Source organism: Ambystoma mexicanum, chromosome 7p, assembly GCF_040938575.1.
Source record: "Ambystoma mexicanum isolate Mex_15411 chromosome 7p, UKY_AmexF1_1, whole genome shotgun sequence".
In the NCBI taxonomy this organism is placed as follows: domain Eukaryota; kingdom Metazoa; phylum Chordata; class Amphibia; order Caudata; family Ambystomatidae; genus Ambystoma; species Ambystoma mexicanum.
Window position 1 is genome coordinate 903,474,850 of NC_090939.1, and position 23,119 is coordinate 903,497,968.

At 46.8% G+C, this 23,119-nt stretch overlaps 1 protein-coding gene across 3 annotated transcripts in view; it reads left to right on the forward strand.

Moving 5' to 3' along the window:
- The window catches only part of PHLDB2 (pleckstrin homology like domain family B member 2), a 705,124-nt gene that overhangs the window by 406,165 nt on the left and 275,840 nt on the right, over positions 1 to 23,119 (forward strand). For all 3 annotated transcript variants that reach the window (XM_069637184.1, XM_069637185.1, XM_069637186.1), the window contains 2 exons: positions 17,795 to 17,935; positions 22,889 to 22,988. In XM_069637184.1, the coding sequence (XP_069493285.1) occupies positions 17,795 to 17,935; positions 22,889 to 22,988 (241 nt within the window). The remainder of the gene's footprint in view (positions 1 to 17,794; positions 17,936 to 22,888; positions 22,989 to 23,119) is intronic.

Here is a 23,119-nt window from a genome sequence, read left to right on the forward strand (position 1 = left end):
TCAGAAGGCCTATTTCTATCTCATGAGGCTTTGCTGATTGTACTGAACGGAGCTTTTCTAGTGTTGGGATTTTCTGTGTGTCTGGATCTAAACCAATGGGTCTGTTGTGGTTGTCTCGGTTCTATGTTCATTTCCATTTATGTGACGTTGTAAAGTCAGAATTTGTCCTGACCTGGAAGTTGTGTGAGTTTGCGATGTTTCCGGAATAGTGTCAGGGATGACATTTACAGTGGATGGGTCAGGTATCCCTTTCCTGGTGTCTAAGAAGCGTTGAACCGTGGTGAGGCGGTTAATTGTTCCATCTGCCCCACTAATTGCAGTACTCTTAGGAAGCCCATATCTAATTACAGGATTGCAGGGGATGGGGGGGGAAATAAAAAAAATTAAAAAGGTAGCAGAGTGACTCACCGAGGACGGCATGGACCGGCGTGGACTGGTCGGAAATCTGTGTGGCTGACCCCTCTTGCTGTGTCTGCCATTGGGGGTGGGGGTGTTCTTTCTGTACAGTAAGCTCTTCCTTGACTCTTTGCTGTTTTCAGTGGTGCTGAATGTGTTGTTTCCGGACTGTTCCCATTTTGGCAAACTCCAGTTATAGTTTATGTGCTCCTTTAACTTGCTGTGGTCTAGGGGGTCCACTCTTCTTGTGCTTGGGGCTGAAGAGGGGGGGCTTTGTCTGGTTCGTGCTGCTGTTTCTGGGGTTGTACTTCCCCCCCTATTCTGGGTCACACTTTTACATTATTACATATTGCAGTGTGATTGTTCATACATTAGTGATGTCATTTTCAAAGTTCTTTTCGTATATTAAGGTTACTGTAACTGAGATTGCCTTTATCCTGTGAGACAAACTCTAGTCTGGAGTGGTTCCTGCTTCGTGATTACTTGCATTAAGACTTCAATATGGTGATTCAAAACTTTCTCCATTAACTTCCACTGCACAATGTATCATGACATGGTAAGGCACTCTCTTTGAGACCTTGAAAAGATCACAAGCTTCCCAAAGCTTGGGAAATACTGCATGCTCTTTCCAGTATCCCTTTTCTGCCACATGCGCCCTCCCTTCCTCCCCTTCTAGAGTTGAAGGCGCATAGATGTTTTCTGGTCTATCACTGTTTCTGCTTTATCACATCTGTACTCACGCTACACTTCATGCAACCTCATGTCAGAAACAAACAATCTGAAGGACCTAGACATGTGAAGAACCACGCGTACAGTGCACGTCACACTAGGGATAGTATTACTAACACACCCTGTCGAAGTCCGTTTTCGAGTTTGGAAAACAAATATTGTAATACTCTGCAACTACCACTAGATGTCGGACTATGCAGAACATGTGAACCTAAGCAGATACAAGCATCGGAAATACGATTATGGTGAGTAATGTATCCCATATGTTGACAGTACAGGAAAGTGGGGTGCACTCTGGTTCCCTGCAGAGTAAACCTACTCAGCAACTGATGGTCTCCTCCTACCGGTTTCTGTGCTCTTCACATCATCAGGGAGGCAGTCTTTGCTTGCAGCTCACAGCCAGTGCAGGTGTTATCAATCAGTGATGATTCTGCTGCAAGAACTTCCGGTAGCTGTAGTAATCAGGTTTGCAGGGAACCCGCTCACACCCAGACTCACAGTGGGGAAAGGGGGGAGGGTAGCCCACAGTGTGGCACTCCAAATCAGGGCATGTGTTTACCTGGTGCAGCACCCTATGGGATTCCGAAGCTTCCACCCTTCAGTAATCCATTAATATTGACAGTACAGGAAAGAGGGCCGCACTCTGGTTCCCCGCATAATAAACCTACTCAGCCAATGATGTTCTCATACCGCTGTCTGTGTTCTTCACATCATCAGGGAGGGAGTCTTTGCTTGCAGCTCACAGCCAGTGCAGGTGTTATCAATCAGTGGTGATTCTGCTGCAAGGACTTCTGGTAGCTGTAGTAATCATATTTACAGGGAATCCGCTCACACCCAGACTCACAGCGGGGAAAGGGGGAGGGGGTACCCCACAGTGTGGCACTCCAAAGCAGGGCATGTGTTTACCTGGTGCAGCACCCTATGGGATTCCGAAGCTTCCACCCTTCAGTAATCCATTAATATTAACAGTACAGGAAAGAGGGGCACACTCTGGTTCCCTGCATAGTAAACCTACTCAGCCTGATGTTCTCCTACCGCTTTCTGTGCTCTTCACATCATCAGGGAGGGAGTTTTTGCTTGCAGCTCACAGCCAGTGCAGGTCTTGTCAATCAGTGATGATTCTGCTGCAAGGACTTCTGGTAGCTGTAGTAATCAGGTTTGCAGGGAACCCGCTCACACCCAGACTCACAGTGGAGAAAGGAGGGGAGTAGTCCACAGTGTGGCACTAAAAAGCAGAGCATGTGTCGCCCTGGTGCAGCATCCTATGGGATTCTGAAGCTTCCACCCTTCAGAAATCCATGAATATTGACAGTACAGGAAAGAGGGGCGCACTCTGGTTCCCTGCATTTGTAAACCTACTCAGCCACTGATGTTCTCCCCCTACCAGTTTCTGTGCTCTTCACATCGTCAGGTAGGCAGTCTTTGCTTGCAGCTCACTGCCAGTGCAGGTGTTCTCAGTCAGTGATGATTCTGCTGCAAGGACTTCTGGTAGAAGTAGTAATCAGGTTTTCAGGGAACCCGCTATGCATATTATATGAAAATGCACTCTTCATATGTCTTTTGCAGAAATGGTTATGCAGTATGTAACAAATGAGAAGGTTTTAAGGCTAGAGTTTGAGAGGGCAGTGCCTTTTGCAGAAGTCATGAATGGTTCAGGAAACAGTTCCAAAGTTTGAACAACCCAAGGTTAGTGAAGAGGAAAAACTGAACAGGAAAGTACTGTTGTTATCGAGAAAGCATTGCTGCCAAACTAGTATTAGGTCACTGTTGTGCTTAGATTATGCCCAATGGTTTCCTACGGGTGCAATGTTGTTCACAGTAAGAAAGGCCAGTATCAGGGGGGGCGTGGCTAGGAAGCCATGTGAAAGGACGTGTCTGTACGGGGGCTCCCGCAGATCCGTACATTATCCGACTGAAAACCGTGCAAGGACCGATGTAATTTGGCTGAGACTGAGATGGCTGCGTACATGAATCTCGGGTGCACGTGTGGACACATTTTGATACGGGCCCGCACCGTGAAAGCGCAACAAGAAGCTAAGAGAAGACTTGGAGGCGAGAGTGCGATGAACGAGAAAATGGCTGCCGCCGCTCAACGAAGGAACAAAGGAGTGACTGATCTGGGCGCCTGACGATCGCACTGGAGCGTGGTGGTAGCGAAGGAGCATGACTCGGGTGCATCGTGGTCATTAAGGACACCCGGGCCCGCGAGGCCGACGGCGTGGACCTGGAAAGGGAGCAGGGCCTGGCCAAAGGTAACCGGACGTGCGGATAGCAGGGGAGCGTGCGGTGTGACCTGAAACTGTGCCCCTGACTCTTCATGGCCTAAAGTGCGCTTCAAAGGGTGAGACGCGGCCTGGCCTATCTTGGGCCAGCGAAAGACAAAGGCAGTAGACAAGATGGCCGGGGGAGCCGGAGGACAAAGGAACTTCGTGTCGGAGATGTGGCGATAGCGAGGGGACACCCGAAGAGCGCACTGTGACACCCTGCCCCAGATCCGAGCGGAGACAGAAGGACGGGAGACATGTCTAATAAGCTCCTGAGAGTGAAGAACAAACAGCCCACGCTCGACGAATACGCTAAGGCCCAGACGGAGCCAGAAGCAAAGATAAAACTCAGGCCAAGGAAATGGCCGCCGGGGGTGCGAACCAGGAGGTCCTCGCTGCGATCGCGGACCTGAAAGCGACCTGGGAGACTAAACTCCAGCTCGCTGTGGCTGAACTGAAGACCGCAATGGAACTCCAGGTTGGGGCGGTGCAGGAGGACGTGAACCTCCTAAGGCAGGACGTGCGTGCTCTGGCAGAGCGCACGGAGACTTTGGAAAAAGAAATGGGCCCTACCGCGGCGGACTGCGCAGTGCAAAAGCGTGAACTCCATGCCCTGGTGCAACGGGTGGGAAAATTTAGAGAGTAGGGCGGAGGAGGCGGAAGGACGCGCCCGGAGGAACAACATCCGTATCGTGGGCCTGCCGGAGGGAGCTGAGGGCCATAATCCCACGGAATTTATCGAGAACATGCGACTGCAGGAGATCACAGGAGGCACCCTGTCGCAGGGTTTTGCGGTGGAGAGAGCGCACAGGGCCTTAACTAGGAAGCCACCGCCGGGAAACCCGCCCAGGCCGGTGATCGCCAAGATCCTTAATTACCGGGACCGGGAAAGGATCCTCGAACACTTCCGCAAGGGAGGCACAATACAACGAGGAGCGGCGAACATAACTGCCTATCCCGATTATACCCTGCAGGTACAGCGCAGTCGTATGAACTTTGGATCGGTAAAGAGGAGATTGCGGGAAGCGGGGTATAAATACATGCTGCTCTATCCGGCCAAACTGAAGGTTTTCTTTAAGAGCAAGCTGCTGTTCTTTGACACTCCGGAGGATGCCATGGAGTGGCTGGATGCGCAAAACTGCCCTCAGGAGCCAGATGTTCAGACGGCTGGCGAAAAAAAGACGAGATAAGTAACGCTATGGGCCCGGTCGGATTACGAACATTGGGACTTGAATATAGTCATTGAACTCGCTGGAGAACATGTGCGCGTCAGTGGTTATGAAACGTGGTCCGTGAGCATGGACATGGCTGCGAGGGAGAGGAGCCTCCAAAGGCCGCTCTTTACACCCCCTTTTTTGTGTTTAGTTTAGTCACTGTTAGTGGGGTGACACCCTGTCGGGTCCTCTACTTGGGTTTCCCAGAGAGGACCGAACACAGGGATGCCTGAGATCCAGGGATGGAGCTGGGCAGTTGTTTGGGTTAGGGGTTTGGGGTGTTTTAGTTTTTGTATGAGCCTGGGAGTGAAATCAGGATTGGGTGTCTGCATAGTGGGGAGGGATTGCCTCGGATGGGGGGAGGAAACTACTGATAGACCATGGGGGACCTTAGGATATTAACGTGGAACGTGAGAGGGCTCTACAGTTATCTGAAGCGAAATAAAGTCATGTTGTATCTTAAGAGGCAAAAGATAGACGTAGCCCTGTTACAGGAGACGCATCTAAAGCGAGAGAAACTGGAGCTGGTAGGGAGGAAGTGGAAGGGGACAGTGGTGGGATCAACGTACTCCACCTATGCCAGAGGAGTGCTGGTGTGGGTGGCGCCACATGTCCCATTTAAGCTAATTGAGGAGGTTGTGGAGGTGGATGGGAGGTTGGTTATGGTGAGGGGGCTGGTAGAGAACAAAGTAGTGTGCATTGTAAACACATATGCGCCTAACCAGGACACGGCGACATACTTTAGGACGCTGTGCACCAAGCTCAGTGTCGGGATGGGGGGTACGGTGATTTGGGGCGGCGATTTCAATTGTGTATTGAATCCCAGGGAGGATAGGTCGGATGACAAGATGGCTAAGCCCAGCCCGGCGGCCAAAGTATTGCAGACGCTGCTGGCGGATCTTGGCCTGGTAGATGTGTGGAGAGCGAAACACCCGGGCAGGAGGCAATACTCGCATTATTCGGCCCCGCATCAACTGCACACGAGGCTTGATTACTTCTTCGCCACGCCGGACATAGTCGCGGAGTGCGACCATATAGACTACAGGGCGAGAGTCCTCTCTGACCACTCGCCCCTGGTCATGCGATGGCAGCTTTATCCCCCACGAGCGCGTATACCAACATGGCGCCTCAGGGCGGAGGCGCTCAAGGACCCTGCCTTCAGAGAGGATATGAGGGAGGAGATAACCGCTTATTTTGAGGTGAACACAGGTAGCGTTAAGTCGGCTGGCACCTTATGGGAGGCCTTTAAGGTCGTAATGCGGGGGATCGCCATTGCGAAGTCCAAGGGATTGATGGGGGGAGTCCTAGCGGATCTGCATAGAGCTGAGACTGAGCTGGAGGAGGAGCTGGAAGGTGGTGGGATAGATACGGAGGCGGTCTCCAAATTGCAACAGAAGTGTGCGGAAGATTGGGACAGGCTCTGTAATCTGAACTATAGAAAGTATATTGAGAGACTGCATGCGGGGGGAGACAAAACGGGCCGACTTCTAGCTTGGCTGTACAAGAGCGAGACCCCACGATCCCCGATCAGATTGGTAATCAATGAAAAGGGTGAGGAGGCGGACACCCAAGAAGGCGTAAACAGGGCATTCGTGGAATACTATAAGGTCTTATACGAAGATTGTGAGGGGGGCAGCCAGGAGGAGATAGACGAAGTGCTGGAAGACGTAGGCCTGCCCAGGGTCAGTGACGAGGAGCGAGAGGAGCTGGATGCTCCGATCACCCTGGAAGAGTTGAAGGAGATTGTGAGGCAGTTACCCACCAGCAAAGCCCCAGGGGCGGATGGGTTCCCCAGTGAATTTTATAAAGTATATGCAGAGGAAGTGCTCCCGCCCATGCTGGAAATGCTCAACGAAGCGTACGAGGTGGGACGGCTGCCGGAGTCACTCAGGGAGGCGATTATAATACCGCTCCCCAAGCCAAATAAACCGGGACACGATTGTGGCTCCTACAGGCCCTTGTCGATGCTGAACCAGGACAGCAAGATCCTGACAGCTGTCCTGGCTACTAGAATGCGGAGAGTGATCGGCAAGTTGATCCACCCTGACCAGACGGGCTATGTCCCAAACAGGAACATTACTCACAACCACAGACGCCTCCACAGGGTGGTCGAATGGGGACGTAGTGACGACGGCGAAATGGCGATAGTGGCATTGGACGCGGTTAAAGCGTTCGACTCTGTTCGGTGGCCGTGGCTGCTGGCGGCTCTGGGATGGTATGGGATGGGACCAGGTTACATTAGGTGGGCCGAGATGCTATACAGTGCACCACTGGCTAGGGTCCGCACGGGTGCAGTGGTGTCAGAGAGATGGCAGTTGGGCAGAGGCACTTGGCAGGGGTGTCCCTGGTCCCCAATGTTGTACATCCTGGCCCTTGAACCCTTAGCAATTTACCTCCGGCAGCAATATGACCCGGTCGGCATCGACGTAGGAGGAGAGTGTCACCTTATATCCCTGTATGCAGATGATATGCTGCTATACCTGAGATATCCAGAAGAAAATTTGCAGTATGTCTCAGAGGTGATGGGGAGGTATGCCTGGATGTCCGGTATAGCAGTAAACCCCCAGAAATCCACTCTATTTCCGCTGGGTGGCTATATGGGGACTCCGGTGGAGAGGTTGCCAGTGTTGCAGATCCCGTGGGCGACGAGCTCTTTCCGATACCTGGGAATAGACGTGTATCACACGACTGAGGAAGAACACAAGCACAACACTGAACTTGCCATGGGGAAGATCGAGAAATGCATGAGGTTCTGGGAAAGATTACCATTAGCGATGATGGGCCGGGGAGCTATGCTTAAAATGGTGGTACTGCCCAGGCTTTTGCATTATTTTAACAACATCCCTTATATGATACCTAAGAAGTTTTTTGTGAGGCTACATAGTGTTTGCAGGGAATTCCTGTGGCACGGCACGCGTAACAGAGTCGCACTGTGGAAGCTGCAGAACTTCTACGAGAAGGGCGGAGTTAAACTGCCGAACTTTGAGGCCTATTATGTGGCAGCGCAGCTGCAATATGTGTCCAGGTGGCTCTCTGACGACGAGACCCCTGAACACAGGCTGTTTGGGAGGGACTGTTCCCATTTTTATCTGCGGGAGGTGATCTGGGTGACTAATGCATGCATGAGGGAACGTCCTAGAATGCTAGCTTTGGGACGGAACATGTGGCGACGGGCCTGCCGGATGATGGGTAACCCTTTGCCGTGTGTGCCGCAGTTACCACTGGTCGCACTGGCGAAAGGAGACGGGCAGCTCAGAGCAATCATCCGGACATACTGGGAGTCAGTGGGGTTGGTCACCATGGGAGATATTTGGCAGGATGGGACCATCATGGAGTTCGAAGAACTAGAGGCAGTGTCGGGATTGCACAGGGGTCAATATGTAACATATCACAGGATAGTGCAGGGGATCTGGAGTAGGTGGCCTGAAACTACCTTGGCCGATGAACCGGACGCCACGGTGGAGATACTATACGACACATCGGAGGGCGGGCATGAGGTCTCTAGGTTGTACGAGATGTTGATGACAAAGGTTGGGAGTGATTTAGTGCACTTGAGACTGGAAAGGGAAACAGAGTTGGGGGCCCCGATGGCAGATGGGTTGTGGGAGCGAGCCTTGGGGTATCATAAAAAAGTATCGAGGAATGCCAGGTTTAAGCAAATACAGCTTTATATAACGCACAGGGCATACATGACCCCCTTGCGAATATCCAAATTTCGGGACACTGGACGCCAGGCGTGCCCCAAGTGTGACGAGGAGAATGCAGACATGATACACATGTTCTGGGCGTGCCCAGTAATTGCAGGCTACTGGGGTGAAGTGGCGCAGAAGCTGGCAGGAAAGGGTATCACGCTCAAAGTGGATTCAGCCTGGGCCTGCTTACTGGGGGGATATCCCAGAGCGCGTAAACTCAGACATGTTGAGAAATTGAAAGATTTGGCTTATGTGCTTGCTAAACGTAGGATTGCCATGGGATGGAAGGAGTGTCATAAGCCACGAGTGGAGGTCTGGTGGAGGGATCTCCAAAAATGGGCGGAGGCCGAGACGGCGGTGTGGCGGGATACCAGTATTGCAGGGGAGGAGGAGGAAATGTGCTCCCTCGCGGCATGGAAATTAATGATAGCCGAGCTGTTTGGAACAGGGTCAGCTCAAATTGAATCTGAGAGCGATGACGCCCCTCCGCTCGCAGCGGATACCGATGGCGGACACCATACAGGCTCATAGGGGGGAGGGATGGGGATTGCAGTGCTTTTGTTGTTAAATGTGTTTATTTATGTTCTGTTGTATTGTTGTTTGGTTTATATAAAATAAAAATATATTTAAAAAAAAAAAGAAAGGCCAGTATCAAGCCTCCAGTTGGAGGCAAAAGGAGATGTCCAGCTTGGAAGTGTAGTGTGTTCTGGCGGCAGTTCCCGACCAAGGGGGACAGCACAAGAACCCTGTACATGTTTGCTAGTAAGTAAAATGGAACCTGATGCGGGGGACCAGTGGAGCTACTCCTTTCGCTAATTTTGCAGCTTCAGCAAAGAAAGTGGTTCAGGCGGAGGTCCAAAGCAAGTAAGATGATTCTTTAGCAGTAAGTACCAGGTCAAAGACTCCAATGCCATTCTTGCAGGCCAGTCAGGGACGCAGACAAAAGGTGAGCTAGTTCAGTGGCTAACAATTGTTATACAGATGAGATCCAGAGACTGCAGATAAGTAACTCACTTGCGCAGTCGTGTAGTTCCCTCTAGTCTTCGATTGAAGACTGGAACAAGCAGGTTTCAGCAATACTTTTCTGTCAGAGTGTAGAGGGGAGGAGCAGAGACTTTTTCTTTCTTGAGAAATCCTTCTGCCAATTATTTTGGGGCGAGCCCCATCATGTGACAAATTTAAGGTGCAAATATCTCTATTCTTATGCAAATTGTGGGGTATGGATGCACATTCAGACTTCTATTAGGCAAACTACAAAATTCAAACTTTTAGTGGCCACCCAATCAGGGAATTTCTTAGGCAAATACTCAGGATGTGAATTCAGAGCAAATCTGATCACCTATTTATTTATCTGCCAACATGTGGTCACAGCTGCCCTGGGCGAAGAACATTCATGGCTGAGAACTCACTATGAGTCAGAGTTTAGGACTTTTATCCCAGCATCTTTGGATAAAGTTATGGATTGTGCACATTACCATCAACTGACACTTCTAGTTGTGCGTTTAAAGAGAAAGAGTAAAGAGTAACGTAAAAACAGATGGTCTAAACTAACTCCATCATACTCTGCAAAAATGGATGCTGAAGCTCTCAGTGTCAGAGAGAGTCTTCCAACTCTGGTGCTTTCTGCAAATAGAACTATTGCCCCACAATAGAAATCTTGGTGTCACAAATACACGTCCCATCAGGGCCACAGCCTCCCTACTCTGAGAGAGGTTCTCCTAAATTAGTTGAGCAAGTTCTTGCATGCTTTTTCTCTGATGCCACAGATTCTGAGGATTCTTCAGAGGTTCAGGTTGTCTGTTACCTCTGTTCTGATCCCTGTGGCCTCCAAAGGTCTGGCATTCAGATGTCCTCCATCTCCCATAATGTTGGGTTTAGAAACTCCCTCAAGAGCTGTCTCTCCTTATTCAATACAAAGGGTGAATTCTGCACCCCTCCATAATTTCGTTGAACTTGAGGGCTTGGTGCCAGAAAAGTTAATCTATGCCCACACGAGAATCTCAAATGACAACTTGTCATCGTGCTTGCTGCAAAGCACGGGTCTACTCGCAAGCAGTAGGATAGCTAGTGGATTTGCTATTACTATTGGGCACTTGACAGATAGGTTAAGTCCTCTTTTGACACACTTAAAGGAGGCCCTGCCCTTCTGCCTACTCCCACAGACAAATGGGTTGGTAGAGACGTTTAATCAAACCCTGAAGGGCTTGATGGGAGCTTTAGGGGAATCCCTTTGCAGGATGTGGGACCTTCTCCTGCCATGCCACATGCTGGCAGTTTACTTATTTATTGTTATCATCTTTTCCCATGTACTGCACTATCCCTGCCCCCTTCCTATGTACTTGCGCGATCTGAATGACACCTAGCCTAGTTGGATCGTTGTCCTGTCCTCCCTTTTGTTCCCCTCCCTTGCCTCGTCGCGCCTTGAAACACTTGTGTATAGGCGTGTTATAAATGCCATATCATATCATATCATATCATGCCTTCTCTTTGCACATAGAGAAGTACCTCAAGCTGGAGTGGGCTTTTGCCCCTTTGAACGTCTCTATTGATATCAAGTCAGAGTCCTCTTGCCCCTGATTAAAGAAGGCTTGGAGGCTGAACATCACTGACTATGTGCTAGGCTTTAGAAAAAGGATGGCACTTATGATGACAGAAGTCACTGAAAACCGCAAAGCTGGTCAAGCTCCGGTCAAACACTGGTATGACCAGGAAGCTAACAAGGTGGCATTTACTCCAGACGAGCAGGTTCCTGTGATGATTCCAGTAAAGCCCAAATCATTGCAGGATAAGTGGATAGAACCCTTCAAAGCTGTAGGAAAGCTTACAGAGGTCAATTATCGGGTGGACTTGGGCACACCAAGGAGGTCCCTAGGGTCTTTCACACCAACCATCTGAAGGTCTATGTTCCTAGAGCAGAAATAGGAGCTTTGCTATTAGCTTCTGATCAAGAAGAAGAGTAGATTGAACCTCTCCATGATCATTTAAGGGGACGCCCTTCATATGGGGCTATAGAAGGAGTCCAACTCTCTTCTAATTTGACTCTGGACCAGCAGGGAGAGTGCAAAGCTCTGTTAACTCAGTTTGCCCCTCTGTTTTCACGAAGACCAAGCCTGAGTCCTTGGAGCCAGCATGATATAGACACTGGTGAACATTACAGAATGTCAGAAAATGTGAGGAATCACATAAAGACAGAGGTCAATAAAATGCTTGACCTTGGAGCAATTGAACACTCCCAGCAGTCCATGTTCTACTCCAGTTGCACTAGGGCCAAAGGAAGGATCTAAAGAACTAAGATTTTGTGTGGACTAGAGGGCATTCAATGCAGTCACCAAGACTGATGCCCATCCATTGCCACGGACAGATGAACTGGTGGACAGACTTGGTTCAGCCAAGTTCCTCTGTACATTTGACTTGACCTCTGGATATTGGCACATAGCCTTGACAGACCGTGCCAAAGAGAAAACTGAGTTTTGTACCCCAGTAGGTCTCTACCAAGCCTTTTGGACTGAAAAATGTACCTGCCACCTTCCAAAGATTGGTGAACCATGTTCTGAATGGATTAGAGAAATTCTGCATGACATGCTTGGATGATATTGTAGTGCTCGGTCCAACTTGAGAGGAACATTTTTCCCATCTGACACAGGTGTTGCAGGTTCTTCAGCAGGCCAATCCGACCATCAAGGCAAGCAAGTGCTAATTTGGTCAGAGCAAAGTGGTCCATCTTGGACACAAGGTTGGAGGAGGAGAAATAAAGCTCTTACACAGCAAGGTACAGGATGTACAAGACTAGGAGACCCCTACTAATCTGACTCAAGTGAGAGCCTTCTTAGGCCTCACAGGATTCTACAGAAATATCATTGTTGACCATGGAACAATAGCAGCACACCCCTGAATAACATTCTTCTCCCAAATACCCTAAAAAGGTAAAGTTGATAGAAGAATGCCAGAAGCCGTTTCAGGGGGTGAAAGCTGCATTGTGCAAAGCTCCATTGCTGAGTGCTCCAGATTACATTCAGGCCTTCCTTGTACAAACTAATGCTTCCAACACAGGTATTGGGGCAGTATTGAGCCAAATGTATGATAATGGCAGTGAGCACCCCATATGTTTTATCAGCAGAAAACTAAAAGATAGGGTAAAGAGGTGGGCAACAATATAATGTGCAGTCATTAAAGACATTTAAACCATACTTGTATGGGGCTACTTTCAGGATTCAAACTGACCACCAACCTCTGGGATGGCTGATGCAGATGAAGGGGGAAAATCCTAAGTTGCTCAGGTGGTCCATTAGCTTTGAAGGCATTGACTTCACTATACTACATAGGTCAGGCTCCCTATATCAGAATGCATATGGACTCTCAATAGGGTGTGACTGACTGGAAGCAGAAGTCCATCCAGGAGTGGATACGCTCCTCCTGTCCCTTAGTCTGGGTATTGATGTTGAAGCTAGAGTCGACGACTGGAAGAAATATTCCAAAGAAGATGGAAGAAGGACGTTTGCAGCCACCTCCAGCGACCGCCAAGCTGACATAGTGACCGCTACAGCGACAGCCCTTTCTGCTAAGCGACACACAGGGAAGATCCAGACGAGACGACCTCCTTCATTGGATTGGTGGGCTTAACCAATCTTAAGACCATCTGCAGTTTGAGCTATCCCATGAAGTGCTGTGACATTCCACGCCTGCAAAACCTGAATACCGTGGGACCTCTGGCACTGCTGCAGTGCATCGTCTTGTCGAGCGCGGTTCCAGCTGTAAACTTGTGGTGATCTTCCTGGGCCTACAGAGACTCCATCCTGATTGTAGAAGTCCACTCAGAAGAGTTGAGGACCGAGAGAAGGAAGAAAGTCTACTGGGTGACAACTGTCACGGTTCCAACACCTGTGTTGAGGCTCCACAACTGAGTGTCACGAAGATATTCTGCTGGGCATCCCTGTGACCAAGTCTGACCATCTGCTTCTGCCAAAGGTTCTTCATCCAGCCACCAAGTCTAGATACCTGAACCGGAGCTGCTGCTGTCGTCATACCTCAGGGACCCGCCGCTGACATTGCTCTTCTTCATCATAGAAGGTACTGTCTAATTCGTGGGTACTTACCTAGGCAGTTTTTATGTTTCTGTTAGCTCCCTCTGAGCTTCTTGAACCATGTTGGTGTGGACGACCCAACCGTGTTCTCCCGTGCCCCGGGAACAGTGTCCTAGGGCATGGGAAAACACGATTGGGCCGTCCACCAGCTGGGTCGACGACCGTCCTAGAGCCTGAAATCATTCAAGTGGCCTACTTAGTCCCACGGAACCCTTTGAATGAAAAATCATACCTACTTTCTACGAAAAGCCTCATCTGTGCATTTGACAACTGTCATATGCTGTGCTTTGTTCTGCCACCCACGGTTGACTGGTCCTCCTGTGCCACCATCTGATATTTTGGTAACTTGTTTTTTTCTTTGTATCAGCCTCACCCTGGAATTTATTACCAGATTGATTCTTTCTGCTAATGACATTATTTGTCCTTCTAAGTTATAAGTCATCTCTTCTGTCTGCTTGCACAACATGATGGTATGAAGTAACTTGCTATCAATTAGCCAGGGACAGAGAGTTACACTCGTTCCACGGATACTGTTTTGTGCCTCCTCAACAATTTCAGTTTGTTCTATAGCTTTCATTGCTTGTGTTCTTTTCAATCATCAGCTCCTCATTGGTATATTTATGCCCACACAGGTGTATGTATATATTAATGCACTTTGTCAATTTGCTTGTCAATTAACTGACTGTCAAATGTCTCTTTGTTAGTCTGTTTGTTTATTAATGCATTCTTTAACATATTAATAATAAAAAAATTGTTTATGCTTAATCCATTTATTTGTTGTTTTCTTGGTTCAATGATTTGTACTGTGTATGAAAACAGCCTAATAGGCTCCATCTCTTTATAAATTGTGTGATTCAATCACGATATTCACCTCATAAATGCCTTGAGCCTACAACTAACTTTTAAGTTTTTCTTCTTCATGGAAACACCTTGTTGTTATAGAGTTGGTAACTTACCAGTATTGCAAGTTCAGTAATTGATGGTTAATGTATGATTTGCTAACCCAAAACTACTCTTGTACTTACCTAATTATCATCTAAAGGTCTATTGTTTGAAATGATTATTGCTACAGCACATATCTAGTGTAAATATCTATATGTGTGAACTGTTTTTCCTTATCTGATATGTTTTGCATTTAACATTGCCTAGTATATATAATAAATAAGCTAATGTTTATATAACTATGGTGTGTAAGTTTTTCCTTGCCTAAAAGTGTACTCAAAGGTCTTTGTACTCAACTACAGCCATTTTCCATCCTAAAATAAGCCTGGCTGCTCAGCCAGTGCTACCAACATATTTGTGTGGTTCAGGACTATACTAAGAGTTGGAGCCCTGTGCCCCCAAATGTAGGTCTTCTACAGTCCTACCACAGATGGACTTTAGTAATCTTCATGATCTACTTGGCAGGCACTTGAATTATGATTGAATCCTGTACTACCTGTTGACGATTACTGCATACCGGAACTAACCAGAGGATTTTAAGCAATACTTTGCTGGCTTTCTTCAACTTTGTCCTCCCACGAGTAGGTCTGCTCCTCAATTGTATTTGATCCTGTATTTGAACCTTACAAGGTGGCTTCATGTGCTCTGGCAAAACCAAGAGTTGATGACTGGAAAGTTTAGACTTAATCTTAAACTTCTCGCAATGGTTGTGGACAACCCTCCAGACCATCATTCTTCCAATGAACTCAACCATGAAAAAATGGCAACCAACTCGACTGGGTTATCACCAACAACTTAGAGAACAGTGATTTAGTCACACAACCTTGCATATGATCAGACCACCTCTTAGTCACCTTCTTGCTGACTCTAAATGCGCCCACTAAGAACAACATTGGTAATGAACCAAAAAAAGTGAGTAGCAGGAATTACAAACAAATTTAACCACAACACCTAGAACAATGTATAGAGAATATACACAAAGAATTTAAGGAAGATGTCTCTTGCGATAAAGTAATCACTGAATTTAATTCACAGGCAAAACAACTAGTAGACTTAAAAGCCCCCTTGAGAAACAGATTACTAAGACCCAATCAAAACCACAAGAAATGGTTTAACACAAATGTATCTGCGACACTAAGAGAAATTATGACAATAAACAAATAAAAGCAGCAGAAAACTCAACTAGCATTCTATTCGAAGTCCTCAAAACAATAGCAAACCCAAAACACTGAATCCCCCTCACCCCCATTCTCTCCGTCCAGCAAAGACTGCGACAAGGTGCAAATAGCGTTCACAGATAAAATAAGGAAAGCCAGGGCTGTACTCAATGAGGCACAAAAAGCCAGGCAGAATCAGTAAATGGGAGTCCATAATACAGCAAGCAACCATTAAATTCCATGAAATCAAGACAGAATATATGCTCAAAACTCTGAATCAATGAAACCTACCACATGTGCAGAAAATATAATCCCACCTAAACTAATACTGGAAAATGCCAAAGGGGCACTCCAGCCCGAACAGCTAGGTCACATTCCTTCTGCACAAGACCATAAGCAACCCCATACATGTTTTGACTTCTTTTGGCCTCATCAGGGAGGTGTATCTTGCTCTCTAGGCCCAGCAGCCACCGGACCCACATCTGGGCATACCAGTCCCACTCAGGGTGACAAAGCAAAACAGAGAGGGGATGGCTGGAAGGTTTAGAATTAATCTTAAACATCTAGCTCTGGGCAACCCTCCAGACCTACTGTTCTGGAAGACTGCTTTGTGGCACTAACTTCAGACAGAGTAACCCATTACAGGCCTTTCTTCAAAAAGGCTTGCATTGTACTTCATTTGAACACTCAATTCAGTCCCCTCGTTTGACCCTAAAGTTCTTGCTGACTTTTATTTCAGTGAATAAATCATCCTTCCTGTCTTCCACAAAAGATTGCATGCTTCCCCTGCTCAGAATGCTTTAAATAGCCTGAATGTTTTGAGGACATTAAAATTCTACCTCAAGAGAAAACATTCTGAATCAAAGATCATCTTGTTATCACTCAGACAGCTGCTAACGCAACTGTAGCTAGGTAGCTTGGTGCGTACTATGAGTTGGGAGGTATCCCAGTGCCACCAAGACTTCATGCATATTCCACCATATGAAAGGCAGCATCTGTAGCATTTGAGAGCCACTGTATTGTCTCAGTGATCTGTATGACAGGCTATTGGGCTTCCCACATGCTTTTTGCAAGCCTTTCTCTTTGGATTCTTCCTCCAGAAGGTATGCATCCTTCAGCCGAGATGTTATGTGTGACCTGTTCACTTGAACTTTGCTGGAATGTGCTGTCACCTCATCCCAGGTGTAAAACGTGTTAACAAATGTGTTGACCTGTTTCTTGACCTCAATCTCCCCCTTTTCAACACCAACCATCGCCCTCACTGGCATCTACACTGACCTAACCTGTTATCATATATGCAGTAAATTTGAGGGGGTAATTCATGGATTATTTGTGCCGAAGAAAACAGGATTTGTGCGCCATTCTGCCCGTAAATCCCCATTTGTTAAACAGGAATTTGCGGGCAGAATGCCGCACAAATCCCGCTTTTTTCAGCACAAATAATCCATGAATTACCCCCTAACAGTTGAAAAAGACTATTTGAACTGTAATCACCATGAAGGTGATTGTTCCTATTTTTCTAATTTCAAAAGTACATATGTCAAGTTTGCATAACATTTTAAAACCATTTTTTTGGCATGCATTAGTTTGAACCGACGCCTTGATGTTTCCCCAAAATATAAAAAATCGGGAAAAACATATCTAGATATTTGTCCTTAAATTGTGGTAGGGTTTTGGGTCTATCGACAAACGCAGAAAAAACACCCCTTATAATTCACAATGAAAAGATTTCACCAAATTTGTGTTTGCATTTATTTATATGCTTTCATTTATAGTTGATTTATTGGCACCATCGGGGTAGCACAGCCAATTTGGTATTTTGGTAAACTTGCATGGATGAGGACAAAGGATACAGAGAATTGTTTTAATATTTTCCTGGGTAAAGTGTCTTGTAACCTGATCTATGTTTCTCTCTCTCTCTCTCTTTCTCATCCACTCCCACTCCCCACTTTTTCACTCACTCATCCCCCCAAGGTAACAATGATAATAGCTAGGACATATGAAAGGATGGTATTAATTTGTGAAATCTGACAGTGTCCATTGAGGAGCTGTACATTCATATCATTTGCTATTGTGCTCTCAGAGAAGGTGGTTCATTGCACTCTGTTTATACATGATTCAGAAAGTTTGTAAGCCAATACTGAATTCATCCTCCTTCTTTCGTTGCAAACGGTGGTGTGCATTTTGCTCATAAACTAGCCCCCTAGATTAATAACTGTGTATTTTATACGCCAATATACTATGTATCCATCAAAACTGTTTCATATCATCAAATGGGATGTTATTAAAGTAAGGATCTGTTTGCTTTTTATTTTTAAGCACTTTAGAAATCAAGAAGGAAGGAAAAAACAGTACAAGGCAGGGATGCATTTTAGCGACACGCTACCTCGAAAGAAAACAACCCAAGTCGTCTCACCATATTGTGGCAGTTCTACTTTGGGGCGAAGTCTTCCTCCAAAAGTAAGTGATACAATACTTTTGTAGTATGTGGGGCGGATTCAAAAGATAAAAGGATGTGCATTGAAGAAAAGGGGATGTTCAGTGTAAATCTTATAAATCACTATTCTAACCCAATAAATGTAATGGTGCACATGTTGTTTTTGCCGTAACCTTGTGGCCCAATGTCCATATTAAGCATCATATTCCATAGCATGGATAGGAAATGGCAATATATGGCAATCCTCTTTGCATGCTCTTCCCAGAGCCTGGGAAAAAGCTGTAATCTGCTTGGAATTGGTTGTTCCTCAATAAGGGAGTACACAGACAGCGCCTATACACATTCCAAAGTTTATTGATGTCATGACTGTGGTTGGGTTGGTTATCCAGTAAAGGATAAACTTTACTTTGCCAGAGCGGTAACATGCCGGCATGCGTTAATACCTGCATGTTATTACTGCACCGGCAAAGTTCTAATGAGGCCAATAGTCTCTAAGTGCTGATAGTCTTAGGGACTGATCAGTTTCCAAATACGAATGAGCCAAAGGGCAAGGGAATTAAAGCAGGAGGCTTTACTTGCCTCCAAAAAGTCAGGACAGGGTTCAAACATGCCAAAAGAAAGGGTGCTCCATAGAGGCCAATGCGAGGAAAGCAGCAAACGGAGCATCTTTCCTAACAGTGACCTTTACAATATTTACAGTTGTCAGTCCACATATCGTACAGAGGACTTAAACATTATATTTTTCCAAGTTGTTACAGGGCTATAGGGGGTAGGGGGAAAAGCATGCCCTAGGTCTTCAAATACATCAGAGACTTTTATATAGATCATAATGGCAAATTGGACAATAGATAAGGACATATCTGAAACCTAAGGGCAAATCAATGGTTTTATCCATTCTCCCTATGGGATAAACAGTAACTCTGTTCCCTAAAAGGCATAAAGGTTGACTGTTGAAGGGAGCGACCCAAATGACTATTTAACTGAACCCCTTGGGTGGTACTCTCAGTTTCATAGGCAAAGTGTGGGTAGTTGCTAGTTTCCCAGGGTGGTTGAATGCCTGCCTGATTGAAAAATTGAGTGCTAATGCTGAGTCCCTCCTTGCAGCAAGGCAGACTGCGGTTAGGGACTGTGACACTTAGGTCACACTTTAATGTGGTCTGGCCCCTGGACAGTTGACCTAGTTCTTGCTTACTATATCCAATGCCTCTTGATGACCGTAATAGGTAATAATATTCTCAGTGTCCACCTCAGATTGTCTTTGTTTTGGAGCATCTGGGAACTTTACTGGGAAGCTTCCCAGTGGCATGAATGAATGATAAATCTAGACCCAGTCTATGAAGAATGGCAGACAATGGGCCTCATTACGACCATGGAGGTAGCCATGCCGCTATTTGCGGCATAGCTACGCCCATACCAGGTACCGGATCCAGGTTCCCTGAATGGGGAAATAGCAGGCCATTCTGACCTTGGAGGGCCTGGTATTTCCCCATTCAGGGAACCCCGACCCGGTACATCCTTATTCCCATTTGAGCCCCACAGGGCTCAAATGGGAATGGGGAGGATGCAAGCAACGGGCCCGTTAAGGACAGGCCCATTATTTGCACCCTAGTCTGCTCGCGGAACCCGCTAAGGGTGCCTGGTTTTACCAGGCGTCCTTAAGCTGGTCCCGCGAGGAGACCTCGTAATGAGGCAGTAGGGGGTTAACGGGGCTGGCAGCTCTACCGGCCCTGTTAACCCCCTACCGCCAGGTTCGTAATGAGGCCCAATATCTTCTGTATCCAGTATCTGCAATGGGATCTTCACTGCTGCTTTCATTTTTCCAATTAGACGAAAAAGGTGAGTGAGATTGCTGGCTTTGAACTGGACACTGAAAGGGGAGAACAGGAGTTTATTACAGTACCCCCTCGTTTTTCATCTTATTTTAAATCTTTTATCTTTTCATCAACTTCTGAAATAGCTTTGGCAATCAAAGTTATGTTGGGTTGAATCACAGAACTATATTAAGGACGGAGGTCTAAGTGTGGCCCTCCTGACCCCCACCCGACTCACAGCCCGAAGGTAGAAAAATGACAGATGCACATCACTCCTCGGCCCTTCATCACCATTGTCGATGTATCACAGATATGAGAAACTGTAGAGTGGGGGGGGGGCCAAATGGGACCCTCATGCCCCCCCACATGACACTCAACACAAAGGCAGAGAAATGACAGTCTTGCCTCACTTTTAGGCCCATTACCACAATCCTCAATGTATCGCAGGTGTGAAAGCTTTATTCGCTCAGACAGCCGTTCAGACCATACCCAATCAATGATTTGGACGACATGGAAAAGACATTGATCGAGCAAGTCGACTAACTGCAAGGCCAGAAATGAATGGCGTCATCACTGACATCATGACGTAGCCGCATTATACATGAAGTACATATTCATCCATTCATGAAGTTCCATGAACATGCACTAGTTTATTGCAAATCAGCACAAAGCACATGCTTATGACCCTCGTAGGTAGAGGACAGACACACATACATATTTCTTTATATCCATATCCTTCAGCAAATCTGAAACCGCAAGATGCAAAGTATTCATATATTTAGCTTGCACATACTTGACTGCTAATATCATGGAGAAGCCATAAGGAATTATATGGAAGCTATAGGTCTCTGAAATGGTAGGCAAAGGAGAGACAGGCTTCGAGTACATGGAAAAGCTGACATGATCTCCGCAGCCAGAGGCGAGCAGAACCAAGGCACTCAGCCAAGGACAAGTGGAGACAGAAAAGTTCCTCTTACCAAGACAATGAGCCATCTGCAGAAATTCAGGCTAAAATCCTCATAATTACAAGCAGGGCATCTTCATTTTGTGGTCTCCACACACGTGGCCCAGCCAAACAAGACAATGCCCATTCAGCCAAGGTAGACGGAAGAGGGTAGGCTGGATGCCATACCCTGTTTGGTCTCTCCTTGGTCGTCTCCGGGGCCACCTTCAGCTTGCCCGGGTGATCCGACTTCCTCTTGGATGAAGAGCCAGAGTGTTGACTGAAGACTGATGGAGCCGGAGATGTCGAACACGCTCTGACCGATGAGCCCACTGCAGCGGCGCTCCCGATGGTAGCAGACTCGCGGTGCTTGGCCTTTTGTTGGACCCACACGGGGGGGCGCCCTCAAATGACTTAGAAGCCCGCTCAGCTTTCCCGGATCCGGGAGAGGCATGCTCCTGGGAACCACCCGGTGCAGAGGCCTTGGCCTGCAGCCACTCTTCCAGCCATTTACACCGATCCTTCAACGTGTGTTTCGAGAGTTCACGGCAAAACGCACAATCCTTCCCCTTATGCGTCCATGTAAACATTTTGCAAACCACAGTCGGAGCAAAGCTTCAAAAGGGAAGGGGAATCATTCTTCTCGTCCAACATGGTCCACGCGGTGTAGGCCTGAAGAATCTTCTGGAAGCTTTCACGAAGAAATTCGATGAAATCCACCCTGAGGGGCACTGCAGAATCCGAAAAACGGGTCCCTGTTAAATTGGAAGGATGATCGATGGAGCACACAGGCTCGATTGACCAGAAAGTAGAGTATAACTCTTCCAAAAAGTGAAAAACGCAGTAAAAGCTCGAGAGCTAAGCACGAGGACTCCCAACACTTGAATGTGCGGTAAAAATCTGAAGATGGCTGCCTGAGGAGGGGCTTAGGTAGAGGGCAGTCATTGGCTGGGGGCAGTATGACACAGAGCTCAGTGATTGGTTGTTAGGAGAAAGACAGTTCAGAAATGAACTGAAACTGATTTTTTTCTTTTACCGAGGAGTCCCAGCCTGACGAAGGGGAATATTCATGAGCATGAGCTTGTGAATCTATGTCAGACCCATGCTGTTCATTTCCTGCAACTTTGTATTTGTGTGTAGGTAGAGGTTGTCCCAGGAGGAGCCACCAGATATGGCGATCCAATAATCGAACAAACCCCTATATACTGTATATGTATTTTCCCTAAACTGACCACTCCGTACCCCCGATAGGTTTCGAGGGACGTAACCTGTTTTTGTGATGTCATCCCTGGTTAAAACGAGGTGACACACGTTCGGAGGACGACAGTTCTGGGAACGATATGTTGTTTTAGTGTGATTCCTGTCATTTTTGTTGGATAATAAAGAGAGTATATTTTGCCCTATGGTTGAGTCTTCTGTTCTTGCAGAAGGGATTTTTGTTGGGGCCCAAGAATCCTTTTGCTGGTAATCGGGGTGACTGCTAGAGATACCCTGCCGCTCCTTTACAATTTCTGTAGGAATGATGATGCACACATCTTTTCACAACATTCCTCAATTGATGGCAAAGCATCTTTCAACTGGTTAGAAGCCTCATAGCACACACCGTATACCCCAGCAATATATGTCCATAATAGGCCTCACATCCATTACAATATCAATCGTCTAAGAATCTGTGCAGCTATCTAGCCAGAAGGACTGAATGTTGCAAGCAAATATTTTGCTGAAAGACTGTTTCATGTTGAATACTGGAAACTGGATAGAAGGAACTATTTGATATGCTTTGAACTATCCCCTCCATACATTTCTCTGTAAAATAGGTGGGTCGAGGAGGGCTTGACTTGTGTTAGAGCTCTGGAAACCCCTTCACAGTAAGGCATGGATATCACACTGCCCCACATTGGTTACCTGTTGGGTGAGAAGGTAAATCGTTCTCCATGCCCATTCACTTTCATCGTCTCAGTTGCACTACCTTACCTAAATAACTACTGATCTGGCTGAGATGTAAACCCACAAACTAGAGGAAAAACACTTTTTAGCCTTGCCTTTTTGATGCCACTTGTTTTTACTGCTCTACAATGTTAGATCATGTAAGAGAAGCACAAATCTTTAGTTTAAACAAAATATTTTCATTATTTTAATTTATTTGAAGCGTCTACATTGAATCGCAATGTACATTCCTTCACTGTTTCAGAACCATGATTTATTTTACTTTTTTTATACAGGCTCATTTACCACTTGGACTTAGCAATAGCTGTGGCAGTGTGCTTCCCCACAGCCTAACCACTATGAACAAGGATGCAGATGTGCAAAGGATACAAAAAGGTATGAATCCCAAACAAGGGAACCTGAATAGAAATGATTGTGATGCTTTTAAAACTATGAAACTCCTGGACTGAAATAAGCACAGTTCTGTGTCCTGCATCCTCAACTAATACAAGTATACAATGTGTACA